Genomic DNA, 15153 nt, shown 5'->3' on the forward strand with positions numbered 1-15153 from the left:
GTTTTCCCACACTCCCATACACATCTCTTTGGTAGAAGATTATCATTATCTCATCTGTGTATAAAACTTCCTTCCTTACCCCTGCTGACTCATTGCAGTGTATTTTAGCATATTGTCATCTTGTGGTGTACACTTCATAATGTTGTCAAAGTCTGTATGGGATAATAGACTGCCTCTGAATATTGGTTTTAGGGACAATACAATAGGTTTTGGGCATAGGACCAGTAATATATTATGAAATTATATTGTACAAAAAATTCTGTTAGCTTATTATGCTAAATGCTATTATAAAGCTATTATTGCTAAACCTCCTTTTAAGATCTTATTAATCAGTTCTCATCGATCAGTGCCTTCATGGCAGTGCCTTCAAGGAATTCTACTAGTATGCTAGTGCTAAGAAAATGTAAATTCAGTTGAACTTACATTCTCAATCTACATTAAATAATTTGAAGCTTCTAAAAGTCATATTAATGTATATAAAATTGTACACGTTTTTTCAGTGATTCTGTCAATAAAGCACCCTGCATTAAACTATTGTTTTAAGCTATTAAAATATGTATAATATGTATTTTTTCTCTCTCGCCAGTCGTGAAGTATTGCACATCCACGAGAGTGAAGGGATCCATGACCTGAAAGAACCACGTTGGCAGCTCATCCTTTGCCTGATTGTGGTGGTTTTCATTCTCTACTTCAGTCTGTGGAAAGGTGTAAAATCCTCTGGAAAGGTAAGAAACCCTTAATTACTTAGTAATAATTGGTAGTTTATTATCTTTTTGTTCAACATCCTACTGTATAGTAATATTTTTCTAAAAAAAAAAGCATGCTCATTGAATTCTGTATGGTTTGAATGCAGTGACTGGCTTTTGTATTTAGCTGAAGACTCATGATGAATGGATGAATAATAATGGTCCAAAATTACTTGCTTAAAATCATTAAATAAATTTTATTTAAAAAACGTTTTGCCTTGTACTCTAAAGGATCTATTTTGGTAATGCATCTATTTTGATGCAACAGTATGCTGTTTAATGAATAAATTATGTGAAATTAGTGATACTAAAAATTTGTTTACTTTAAGTACTTTCAGAAAGATATGGGACAAATAGTGAAATCAGTATCTACAAAGATCATGTAAACACATATATCACATAACTCTGGAATGGCAAAAAATACAGAAGTTTCCTTTAAGCATGTGCTACTGTGTGTGTGTGTGCGTGTATACAGGTGGTATACATCACTGCCACCATGCCCTACATTGTTCTGCTGGTGCTGCTGATTCGAGGCATCACTCTGCCTGGTGCTATGAATGGAATCAATGCATACCTTCACATTGATCTAAAAAAGCTCAATGAGCCTCAAGTAAGTTATTCGCCAATGTACTCTCGAAAATTATTTTTAAAACATCTAATCCTTACAAATTTGTTTTGCTTTGGTTCATTTTAATACATAAAATGTAATAAGCTGATTTTAGGAACTAGCACAAGTGTTACACCACTGTCACTGCTAGGGAAATGCTAAAAATTAGTCTTAATGTGAGGCTTAATGTGAGGCACAAGCAAGTTAAAATTTCAGCTGTTTCTGTTATGTGGCCAAAGAGTGTATTATATTTTGCCCCAGCAAAACCCAGTGTTTCCTGTCTTTGTACATAATATATGTTGTATATATTGCAGGTGTGGATTGATGCTGCCACTCAGATTTTCTACTCTCTGGGGGCAGGATTCGGAGTCCTTATCGCCTTTGCCAGCTACAATAAATTTGACAATAACTGCTACAGGTAAGACAGGGCTTTGATGCAAAGTGTAGGGTTTGGATATCATGGCCTTCATCAACAGTGCTTTAGAGTAAAGAGCAGCTCAGGCGGTCTCATGCCCACCTGTCTGTCTGCTTCATTAAATCCACTACAGTGCAGGTAAATGATAGTTATCGGCAGGTTTCTGCTTGGAGCTGTTATCTAATTGAATTCGTAGCTGCTGTCACTGCCAGCTTTCTACTTACATCCAGCCAATGGCATCTCTGCTTTGTGTCATTCTCTAAAGAGCATGTCAGGCAGAAAGAGCTGCGAGCCCCTGCTCCTGGCCCTACCTCACTGATAAGGGCATTTGTGTTTGTGGTTAGATACACACATCTTAGTAAAGCCAGTATTCTGTCGCAAATACCAAGGGTGACTGCTCTTTGCATTGTAAATGTGAGGGTTAAATATGTTCGAAACTAACTAATATAAAAATGCTATGTATTTTGACATTTAAATAAACATGAGGGGAACCTGCTCTAAACTGTTCATTCAGTGAGACTTTTCGCATATGACTTATACTTTATGGAAAAAAATAAATAAATAAAAGTTACTTAAATAAATTTAATTTGCTAATCTTTGGCAGTAAATGAGTGGCCTCATGTCTTAGACTAAGTCTCTTCATCTGTAGCAATAGTACAACATTAGTGTAGCCATTTTTGTGTGCACAAAATAATACACATAATCATGAATGAAAACATGTTTGTTATTTTTACATGATCCCCTGTTCAGAATGTTGTTTAAGTTAAATCAGTCATTAAAAGCCCTTGGCTCACTTTTGGAGGACTAGATTAAGACTGTACCTGTTGTAAATGTATTTAAAAAACATTTATTGAATACATACGTTTAGAACCTGAGTAATTAATATATAGCACTGATTTTTGTGTGATATAAACCTTTGTTACTGACTTCTCGGCTACTGTTCATTCATAACTGCTAATCTCTATCATCAGGAGAGTTTATACCCCTATCATGAAGTAAGTTTTTAATCTATAATTCCTCAGGCTACAGATGGGATTTTATGAGCTCCACATTGTTCACTTTGGCCACATTACAGATAGGGAATCACAGTATTTCCACACGGGTTGTCTGAGGTCATTTTTCTACAGCACATAAACAGTGTGGGATCAAGCTCTCTGGGCTGGTGTATGTTCGGGTGGGGCAATTTAACATGAGGTCTCACAGTGGGAGGAAGGGGCCCAATCCTCATTAACCTTATTCTCCCTTAATTTCACAAACAATGGCCTAGCACTGGCCTTGGATCCACGCTAGCAGATTGTCTTTGGATAACATGATGAAACGCTGCTCACAGCCAAGATCTGGTTCCAATAAAAATGTCCGTTTAGATTTACTGTGTTGTTTCAGAGACATCAGAGCGTCAGCAAAAGAGTTCATGCGTCATAAACATTTGAAAGAATCTAACTAGGTATGGTTTGTGTCTGTTTTTGTTGCAACAAATGTCAAAGTGCTTATTTGGGAGGATCATGGATATAGTGGTGTTGCACCATTGGCTTACAGTATGAGCGTGTAATGTTTAATTTTTACCTTGACATATCCACTGATTATATTTATAAGGTTCGCCTGTCAGGTAGAATGTAAGGTTTTACAGTTCTGTACAGAGAATTTACTCCTTTGCTGAATTAAAATTAAAATATAATTTCTCCACATTTCCAAAAAAGGCAAGAATTATATCATGCTATGAATACCAGTGTTCTTTGTTAGTATAGTGCATTTCCGTGAAAACAGTTAGACTGTGTTATTTTGAATGCAATTCCAAAATATTTTATGCCTTTGTATACTGCACAAAAGTATGAATACATATTTCAATTCTGGTTTACTCCTTTGGTCCATTAGAGCTCTGTCAGCTGTTTTAGTAATATGTAAAAACCACACCGCACACACTGTTTCAGAAACTAGCTACATTGTGTTGTGGAATTTTTTGCAGTGTATTTTTTTTTTCACACTGGAAGCACGTTTCTACTAGAAGCATCTTTTCACATTGGAAGTGTTAAATCTTCTGGGCAACTATATATCAAACTGGGGTCCAATTCCCGTTAGGGGCAGGAACATCATTTTCTACCAATATGAAATCCTTAGGCAAGACCCCTAACACTCATGAGTCACACAAGGCTCATAGTGTACTAATGTTATACTATGAAAAATATATTGTCCAGACACATTTCAAAAAGAAAAAAAAAAAGACTGGGATTGAGTTTCAGTCTGTAATTAATCAAAGGTTGGGATAGTCAAAATATAAACCATAATAGTAACACTGGATGTTGCATCATAGTTGGAGCTAGGTTAACCAGTTCATCTTACAACCAATCACATCCACATACATTCTCTAAATTTTGACCCATAAACCAGCATGATAAAAATTACTCATCTGGCTAAAATCAGTTTTTATAGTTATTTACCAGTCTGAGCTTTAAAAGAGTTTTAAAAAAAAGTTTCCTCTCCATTATTTCGTCATTTCTAATATAGATAGTTAGGCCTCCCGAGATTACACAACCCCACATGATATGAGGACAAAAGCTGCATGCTTCCTCCACATCATATAAAGCCAGCCACCACGTCTTGTCCAGGCTCCTAACACAACTTTGTTGTACAGTGTCGGAACTCGCTTGGAGGAAATTGCTAACTGTTAATATGTACATAATAACATATAGAATATGAATCAGACCTGTTGTTTCTTTGTGTTGTTACAGGGATGCCATGCTGACCAGCACGATCAACTGTGTTACCAGTTTCTTCTCAGGGTTTGCCACCTTCTCAGTGCTGGGCTACATGGCCCATGAACATGGAGTCCGAATTGATCAAGTGGCCACTGAAGGTTTGTCTAGCACACAAATTAATAATTGATTGACTGTTCTAGATATGACACCACTGCATCATTGAAGATGTTCAGACTTGTGAGAAACTAAATATGAAAACATACCTCTTATCTACAATTTCCTTTGGGATCAATAAAGTGTTATCTTATCTTATCTTATCTTATCTTATCTTATCTCTGAAGCTGATAGCAACTGACAAACTGATATTATAGTGGCCCATGGGACAGATTATATTCCTGACTTGCACTTGCTTAGTAAATACATATACAATACAATGTTTGTGTGTGTGCACTTACAGGGGCTGGTCTAGTGTTCATTATTTACCCGGAGGCCATTTCCACTCTTCCTGGCTCCACTTTCTTTGCCATATTCTTCTTTATTATGCTCCTGACCCTCGGCATCGACAGTTCTGTGAGTGAATCATTACAAAATAATCTGTACTATTTACTGTGCGTTGTTTTTGGGTTATATCAATGTGTGTGTGATGGATACATGAATGATCATGTTTTTGAATGTCCTGTCATATTTTTTTATGTCTGTTTGTGTCTCTCTTTTTTCATTTTTTTTTTTTTTGTTTTGTGTCTATTATTTTAAGTCTTAATTTGTAACAGTTGTATTGGCCTGTCTGATAATGTTCCATCACAGATGCCAGTATAAGCATACGCATAAGTATAGAGGAACTCAACTAGATACTAATGGATATGGAGTTTGTTCATATAAACAATTAATAATAATGATGTTTATGAAATTCATGAATGAAATTGTTGAAGAGACATGTTTAGGATTGTCCAAAATTCCAGAATATTTTTTATTATCTTCAAAGATATATACAGTATTTTCTGAGAGTACAGACCTTTCTTTACACAGTGTGAACATTTTATTATGAATGGACCAACTGAAATTCTTTTAAAGGTCCATTGCATTTTTATGTTTATATTTGTTAAGCTTGAATTCACAGCTGAAAAAATATTTCCACAATAAGTGACCATTTTATTAGGTAATATCACTATTTATAAAGTTGGTTCTATAAACCTTTGGAGATATAATGTATTTTTGAATTTTGAAAAATAAAGATTTACTATTTTTTTTTGGCAAAAAAAAACATACTCTCAGAATTCAGAAACACAGAAATTTCCATTAGCAAAGTACATCACAAAAATCCCTTTTTAGCCATATCAGATGAGTAGAAAAATAAAATAAATCTGACCAAATGTGGCAAACATAAAAGTGAAACTCCTCTCCAGATTTCTTTCCAAATTCCAGACTTCTCTAATCCTCCCAAACCAGCCTCAGAGCTGTGTGGGCAATGGACAAAAAAGTTGGGATTTTTACTTTTTGTACCTGATTTTGCCACCCCTGCCAAACTTTTATTTTCTGTTTAGATGGGAGGAATGGAAGCCGTCATCACTGGACTCACAGACGACTTCAAAATCCTCAGGAGAAACAGGAAGTTGTTCACTTTCATCACTGCATTTGGAACATTTCTGGTTGCCTTATTCTGCATCACCAAAGTACGTTTCATTCTTTTACATTGCATTGCCCTGAATGGTAGGCAAGGGGTGGGTTTGGAGGCCATGACACATTATATAATATACAGCTTAATGATCATACGTTTAAAAATTAGGGTCTCTATTAATAAATAATATATAGTGTTTCTAATAACTGTGTAGTTACACATTAAGAAAATTCATAACAACTATTGGTGATGTGTTCAAGGTTACTGATTAATTACAATACGACTTCTCTAACCGAGCATACCTACCAACTGTAATTTTTACTCCTGTGGTTAAATTAATATGTCCTGAGAGTTTCAGTGTAATTACGTATATTTACACTAGGATGAATGTACACCAGGTGCATTTACCAAGGTTGTACTACTGTAATTCATATGTAACTATGCATATATCTCCTGTTGATACAAAGTTATTACATGTGTTTTAAATGTCTAAATACACAATTATTAGAGACTCTTAAAATAAATCAGGACCAAAATGTTGTTAACCTCTACACAGGGGGGCATGATGGAGGCTACAGATATCTAAAAGGTCCTGGGTTTGTGGGTGCCATAGGTCACTGTCTGTGAAAAGTTTGGTGTACTCCCCTGTGCCTGTGTGGGGTCCTCTAGGTGCTCTGGTTTCCTCCTGCAGTGTACAATATGAAGTGTTTTCAGAAGATGAAGGAACGAACGTCTACACACTTAAAACTAAAAGTTCTTGACTTGAATATGTTCTTCTAGCGAAAAAAACTTGATTTGTAAAGACCCTTTATGTGAATATTAAAACGTACTCTTTACAGTCACACCTTTCTATGAAAATCCATTAAAAATCCATTTAAAAATCCATTAACAGTTTCCTTTGTGTGACTTTTCAAGAGTCTAATGGCCTGTGTAAACAGACAGAAGACATTGAAGCAAACCTTTCATAAACTTACATAAACCTAGGGGCTGTTTTCTCTGATGTATAGCTAAATAAATAGATTGGAAACTCATTGTTCCTTACTAGCTTTAATATTGAGAGCATAGATCCATGCCCCTATAGTTGGTACCTATGTTTTTAACTTATGTCCATTCTCATAGAAAACATTTAATTTTACTCCAGGTGACCTGAAGAAGCATAAAAAGGATCATTGTCTTTTGAATCACATGCCATGATGTATATGATTTTCTAAGTGCGGTCAATCACCATAAAAGTATATTTAAGAATGTTGTGGCCTGCAAAAGCAAAACCTTGTTTAGCAGATTAAAGGAGGGCTGGATGAGTGCTTGACTACAAAACTAAAATGGTTAAAACATTTAAACTTTAAAATTGAAGTATGGAATCCTCATTAAATCAGCACTACACAACATGTTCTGTTTTCACTAACAGGTCTCAGTATCTAATCTGGCTTTGTTTTCTCTGCTGTATCACTTTGTCCACAGGGAGGGATCTATGTCTTCACGCTGTTGGACACCTATGCTGCCGGAACATCCATTTTGTTTGGAGTTCTCGTGGAGGCCATTGGGGTGTCCTGGTTCTACGGTAAGGGGTACTTGGCAGCCTATAAATAGTCTACTCGTCATGTGCTGATCACAGTTCTGATAGTTATAATCCCACCTTACACATATACTAAGTTAAAACATTTTGTTTATATAATACAGAGGCATTAATAAAACATTAGTCTCATGATTTAACACATAATAATATGTCCAGAGTTTATGAGTTTAAGAATCCATTTATTTGAACTTTTTTATCAGGAAGACTACACAAACCAGTGAAAATGGCCTGATGTGAAGTAGCTTTGAGACAGTATACATTATTATTTAATATACAGATTCAAATCAAAGACTGGAAATATTTTATACATTTTCATTGGTTCTGTTCTTAGCTCCACATCCACAAAAGGTGCACTGCTTCATGCTTGTTCGCATGCAGTCTGATCTATTTTACTGTGTAGGAAAAAATGATATCTTGAATTTGACCCAACTGTTTCATAGAAAACCCTGCTCATGTGTAACCCATACCCTCTTCTATTATTACAAATAAAGCTGTTTGTAATGTAACAGCTTCTTCTTATTTACTGCGAAATCTACATTTTTATGACACATATCAGAAAAATGTAATTTTGATACATAATGCCATAGGATATAATGCCACGTCATAATGCCCCCCCTCCCAAAACCACTCACACACTTTCAATAGGAAGCTTATTATCTATGCTCAAATGATGTCTACATAAACCTTATTTATTCATTGATCATGTGGTGATGTGTGTAACAGTGATCTGGTTCAGAGTGAATACATTTGCATGTAATCCACTGTGCTAAACATATTTATTCAGATTAATGTTCTACGTTTTAATCATGCAGCAGGAGTTGAAATATTACTCATATTGATAAGAAAATTAAAATATATTCGACTTTAAATGTTCAGTCTTTAAGACACAAATTATTTAGCTGCCATGTTGCAAAAGGGTGTTTTCATTGGCAAAAATTTGGTTTTTGGATTCGGTTTGTCCAGAAAAAAAATGAATCATAACCCTACTGCATGATGAGCTATAATGTTCAGAGGTGGTACATATTTCATAATATTTAATATTAATCTCAATATAACAGTCTTTTGCAATATGTGTGCAGGAGGTAATTGTTTGAATTTACATTATTGCCCAAGAGTGCTCAGAATTTGACAGACACAGACTTTCCAGTCTCCCCTCCTTCCCTTTCTCTGTAATTTCATTGCATAATTTATCATCACAAGACTGAGGTCAAGCTGAGAGTGCAGATTTTTGCTGATAAGTTGTATCAGTGTATTCCCTTGCTGGAAATGATGCCTGGATGGATGTGTGTATGTGTGTGTTTGTGGGTGTGGGTGTGTGCGCACCCCTCAGGCGTGGACAGATTCAGTGAGGACATTGAGCGGATGATGGGCTTTAAGCCAGGACTCTACTGGAGGCTCTGCTGGAAGTTCGTCAGCCCTGTTTTTCTACTGGTGAGTGATCATGAAAGCATGGGAAAAAAGTGCAGCCTTATCTGGATTGGATCCATGCATATTAATCACTTCTGGGGAAGAATGCTAATCCAGGATCAGCTTCTCCTGTGTAAGGGCTAATTTGACCAGGGTCAAGTTCACATGATAATAAGGATCAAACGGAATAGAAGGTTACACATCTTTCAACATAAGTTTGGAATGATTGAAATTCTGACTGTAGGTTTATAGGGAAGAGGACATAAATTCTTATTCTGTCATATTGTTTTAAGTATTTACCAAAGAGTTAATGTAGGGTTGAATTAATTAAAGGACCGACGTCTTGCAGATTTACTCTGTGCTGCATTAAATATTCATACCTCATTACACTAGAGGGAGGATTTTTCTAGATTTTCCTTCATTGCTTTGAGTATTTAGCCACTGGAGCATTAGTAAGTTCAGGTAATGATGCTGGATGATTAGTTCCTCCACTCAAAGTTATTGAATTGTTTCTGAGGCTACCCTTCTCCACAGCGCCGTGTTTGGGGTACATATTAACCCTCTAGATCACAGCTAATCCCATCCCATTGAATTGATCGGGGGTTTTCTACAGAGATTATACTCAGATTTAGACTAATATTATACAACAGTGTGCTCAGCTGAACACCTGCATACGCCTTCCATACCATTGCCTGGCCCAGGAGGGTGCAGGTACCAGCATGAACATTTTTTTTTTGTTTTAAGCTTTCTTGCACACCCTGCTTTTTGATCATTGACTTATGATACTACTACAGACTATTGGCTCTGTGGCCTATTATGAGAAAAGCTGGATTGAATTGATTGGTGTAATTACAACTACCCAGTCACATTATTAACCATAATGATTTTGTCACATTGAAGCAGTCCTTATAATATTGATTTACAATGCTCTATAGTTTCCATTTGATTCATTTCAGAGATGCATTAGAAAACAGAGCTTTAGTCCGAAGCAGATCTCATAGGTCACTTTGTGGACATATTAAATATTTCAAGACAGTGAGGTACAGATGTTTGTGTCGAAAGGTTTCCATGAAGGGGCTTATGAGAACCACATGATCCTTTTTGGATAAAATATTTTTCCAACGTATGCCAAGTTTTAGATTTGGATTTTCACTCTTTCCTCTGCGCTTATTACTAAGCAGCCTGTCAGTTTTTCATGCCTAAGGTTAAGCAAGAAAAATACAAAGGCGTATTGATGTATGTCACCTCTTCATCTAAAAAGAATCTGTATTGCATCTTGCTTCAAAGCCCCTTACAAGCCATTAAGAAGCGGGTAGGATAGTGTTTCACAGGACCCAGCAGTGCTCGTGTCCAAAGATGAAGTGAAATGTACAGTAATGAACCTCTGCATGCAGTCGAATGGCATTACTTTGGAACATGGTGTCATGCCATATTTTCAAATAAGCGTTGGGCAGTGGCCCACTTTTACAGGCTGAGGTCATAAATTTCACAAAAAATACCCACAAATTATGGCCTTTACAACTGCACTATCTGACACTGTTATTTTAGAGTACAACAGTTTAATGAGGCCTCTCTGTTTTTTGCAGGTTGTGGTCATTGCTAGTATCTTCACCACTCATGAGCTTAAATATGAGGACTATGTCTTCCCATACTGGTCTAATTTGGTGGGCTGGGGTATTGCCTTGTCTTCTATGATATGTGTGCCTTTGTACGCCATCTACAAGTTCCTCAGTTTGCCAGGCACCTTTAAGCAGGTGAATATACTATTGTATATATAATTTCTTACACAATTCCTTCATATTATATGTAATAATTCAGTAGGATTTTAGTTACTAGTTACTGCATAATCTTAGGATTATTATAAACAGTTCTCAAGCTTATTAACCTAATGCTCTACATCTTATATCTTATATTTCAGATAATTATTCAAACTATTCTAACCTAATTTTATTTTCTAGCTTTTTAAATGTGATTTATTTGCTCTCCATTGCAGCGAATAGCATACTGCATCACACCAGAGCATGAACATCATCTAGTCGCAGAGGGCAATGTGAGGCAATTTAAGGTAATACTTACAAATCATATTTAATTTTTTTCCCATACATATTTAGCACACAGACTGAACAGTGCATAACAGCACTGTTTTCCACATGGCAGATTGGGGTTTTAGTTTCAAACATGCAGCAATATACCAACAAAATTCCTCAGCTAAGACTCCTAATGCTACAGTAACTTCCAACAATTAAAATTAGTCCAAAAAACACATCACCAAAATTGGCTTAAAGCAAAATTAATGGTAGAAGAAAAAGTCTTCTCTCAATGAAGTCAATGTAAAAAGCTTTGTTCCATGTAATTTTTCACAAAATTTTAAATAATAATTTACAAAAATCAATTTGTTTGTTTTTGAAAATGATGATATGTATTTGTTTTTGCGAAATCTAATAAAAAATTAGATATTTATAAATCTCAATCCTAGAGATGTGCCCTATATGGACCCTTTTAAGAGAGTATATAGGCCTGTATATCTGGCAATCTTGTCCTGACTTATTTGTCCTTCTGTACCTGCAGCTAAAACACTGGCTGGCCATCTGATATGGTCAGAGGAGCTCCAGTGCCCTGTAAAATGCCTGGTGGCTGATAGGGAAGATGTGCTGTGCGAGAGAAAGGTGCCTCCAGCGAGGAGGACTGAAGCGAAGCGATGACTTCTGTGTATTTCTCAACCATGTTCCCTACCGTCCACGCCACTCCGCTTCTGTCCTGTGGCTGACTTTACTTTTTTCCCTTTGGTGGGATGAGATCATTGTTCTTCATGTCAGTTTTATTTTGTTTGCCTGTATTCATTGTATGATTTTATCTTTATGTTGACATTAGACCTCTAAAACCTCAGAAAACGTGCCATACCAGGACATCACAAGTATTCTCCAATTTTTTTTACTGACATTTGTTGCTCCCCTTCTTCTCCAGTGTGGATTTTCAGTCTCTGTGAAGGTGAAAACATCCTGAAACATACTTCAGTAATTTGTATGTCTGCAAGAGTGAGTTAGTCTGTACATGTGTGTGTGCAAGTTTGACCAGTAAACCAACACATTATAGTTTCTTACTTAAAAACTTCAAGCTATATTTTATTATTACAATAGAATTTCTTTCAATTTGCCCAGTGTTTGGTGGTGGATGGGCTGCCCAGGCCTTTTTAATCTCTGCCTAATATCTGTTCCATTATTTCCCCATACCATAGAACCTAATTTTTACCAGTAAATACACTACTCACATTCTAAACATGTACCGCAGTGTCAGTGCCTTACTGTCAACATTCTAGTAAATATAGTAAATATGCTACTCATTCTTATGACCCCATAACTGGGTGCTCAGTGCAACCAGTGTATTAAATTGCTGGCAACTTTCAAATAAACAGAACCCAGGGCAGGGCATATTGTCAGCTTTCCAAATCCAACTACATGTTATATTCTTATTTGTCCCCAAAAGTCTGAACCCAAATAAGATCCAAATTATCAAGGAAAGGAAGGGAAGCATATATTTTATGCCTAAATACCATTCCAAAGCAAGAGTCTGGAACAAAGTGCGATATATTACTATACTATAGCAGGACCTCTTAGCCCTGTGAGGCATTCTTCACTGATTGTTAATTAATCTTCATTGAATTTTGCACTGAACAAAGAATGTTCCTCTTCTTGCTGAGTAATGAATTTTAATAAGGTTTGTTTATACATCATTAGTGAGGTATTGGATATTTCATTAACATTAGCTAATGCATTTCCATGTGTGAATCAATGAATTGGTGACTTATAACTCATATCTAAATTAGAAAGTATGTGCAATGTACAAATGAATGTGTGATGTTATGATTTAAGGATTTTACTAGTGCTTTAAAATCCATGTCATATTTATGAATATTGTTTGGAAAGAAGACTACTGTGCAGTTGATTTTTTAGTGGCTCTCAAGACAACTTTAAAAGCATATTTTCTACAGAAAAAAAATGTGAATTAATGTAAAGCTGTCCAGGCCTTGCTCTTTCAGTTTGGATACGAAGCCCCCCAAAGCACCCCACAGTCCATTTTCAATATGTTTGATATTGTGTACAGTAGAACCCGTAGTAGAGTAGTGGAGACCATTTCTCATTTATATAATTTCTAGTCAAAACTGCTGTTCAGTATTATTATTAGTTTTGAAAATATGTGTCTGAGAAATTATATATAGGGCAATCGAATTGCATAAATCAGAAAAAATGTATTTCAGGGGATTTCTAATTAAAACACCAACAAAACTTTCCTCATGAGGTGAACGGATTAGTGTCATTTTTGCGAGATCCAAAAGAATCCCAACAGATTTCTGTTGAATAGAAATGAATAGACAATCGAAATACTGATAAAAGAGTTTACAGAAAAATAATTAACATTTTGAAAACCTTTTGTTGCAGAGTCTACAGTGTAACTGTCTGGAAAATATATGGTTGTTTTGACTAGAAATGTATACTGAACGCACAAATACCCATAAATATATACAAATACACATAAAACATCAATCAAAATAGAGGCTGCAGATAACTAATGATTTATAAGCCACCATTTCTAATACAGGAAATCATCTGAGATTTATACTGTGAGAAAAATGAGTGGAGTGAATATGTGGAAAAAAGAGCTGAAAGCTCTTGTTGGATCCTTTGTGTGTGTGTGTGTGTGAGTGGCAACATTTACCTTGCAGAGGATTGTAGGAAAATAGCAATTAACAGCCTGGTGTTTGACCTGTTTCCTTCTGAACTTGTGGACTGTAGATTTGAAAAATGTTAATTCTTATACTGCAACTTTTTTATTTTTATTTTGAACATCATCTCACTCTGATGATACAATAGTATGCAAAAGTTTGGATGTGTATGGTAAATGACAATGTGGAGATTTTCAAAATGAAAGATAACATCCTCTTTACAGAACACACATCTGCTCTTTTTAATGGACAGCAACTATTTAAAAATATATATTGGGGGAGAATCAAAATAAGGCCTGGAAGGTATGGCACATTTTAGATTTTATGTCCAATTTTAGATTTTTTTCCCTATGTGTTGAATTGACACTGCATTAAAATTATCAAGAAAATGTTTTATTCAAAGCTAAGATTTTGTATTTTTGCTCCTAAGCTCCCCCTACAGTTGCAGAGTGTAAATCACTTTTACAGCACTGTCCTGAAATCAAGGGGGAATCAAAAGGAAGTGGTTTCCTAACTGCCTCTAGAAGTTACATAATGCTGTTTCTATAATGCTACAGTACAAAGCAACATCAGAGGCTTTATTCTCCCTATTACAGGTCAGTGGAGCATCATTTTAAGGTAAAAAAATACAACATACTGTTGCTTTAAGTGTGCTCATTAGAGAGGATGTGTAAATGTAACTTTAATTTAAAAATCAACAAACCATGACTTGACGAGGGGTGTTCAAACTCATGCACACAACTACGCGTGGATGTGAGTGAGCTTCCGTCAGTGTGTTCCGAATCTCTGTCCTTGTGTTAATGTCTCTGCATGGAGATTACACTTATTTTGTGTGATTTATTTTTATTTTTTTTTTAATTGAAGAACAGGTTTAAGTGCCAAAATTCCCCTTTTTTGATGTATTTTCTACCTTTATTTATTTGAGTGGGTATCCATTAAGATATAAAGTATACATTACATTGTAAACTTCGTAACTGGTCACAAACAAGCCACAACTGTAGGTTGCAAAATATATATAAATAGAAGTATATATAAATATATTCTTTTGTTATATATCTAATCTTCTATTTATCAAATCCTTTATAATGAAACGTGAATGTAAAATATTTTAAATGTAGGCTGTCTACTGTTATATCATGTGTTTGATGTAGGTAAATTTAAAGCTATATGAAAAATATTAATAAAATAATATACGTTCTGTGTAACTGGGGCGGCTTGACTGCATGAATGTAGACTCCTCTGAGCAATGTTTACAGAATGAGGACAAGGACAAGCATTGTGTTGATCGTGAGTGATAGTTATTCATGATGAAGTCAAAATATGCACACGACCACAATAAAAAAACTTTCCATACAATGCCAAAAAAGAGGCGAA

The 15153-nt window shown here is 35.5% G+C and overlaps 1 protein-coding gene across 1 annotated transcript in view; it reads left to right on the top strand.

Annotated features, from left to right (window-relative positions):
* Positions 1-11148, top strand: part of LOC136677407 (sodium-dependent noradrenaline transporter-like) — a 28416-nt gene extending 17268 nt beyond the window's left edge. The window contains exons 4-13 of the mRNA XM_066654927.1: positions 587-725; positions 1222-1356; positions 1668-1771; positions 4495-4619; positions 4919-5031; positions 6003-6131; positions 7538-7637; positions 8983-9083; positions 10646-10813; positions 11053-11148. Coding sequence (XP_066511024.1) covers positions 587-725; positions 1222-1356; positions 1668-1771; positions 4495-4619; positions 4919-5031; positions 6003-6131; positions 7538-7637; positions 8983-9083; positions 10646-10813; positions 11053-11148 — 1210 coding nt within the window. The remainder of the gene's footprint in view (positions 1-586; positions 726-1221; positions 1357-1667; positions 1772-4494; positions 4620-4918; positions 5032-6002; positions 6132-7537; positions 7638-8982; positions 9084-10645; positions 10814-11052) is intronic.
* Positions 11149-15153: the final 4005 nt, after the last annotated feature.

The sequence above is a fragment of the Hoplias malabaricus genome, chromosome X2 (genome assembly GCF_029633855.1).
Source record: "Hoplias malabaricus isolate fHopMal1 chromosome X2, fHopMal1.hap1, whole genome shotgun sequence".
In the NCBI taxonomy this organism is placed as follows: Eukaryota; Metazoa; Chordata; class Actinopteri; order Characiformes; family Erythrinidae; genus Hoplias; species Hoplias malabaricus.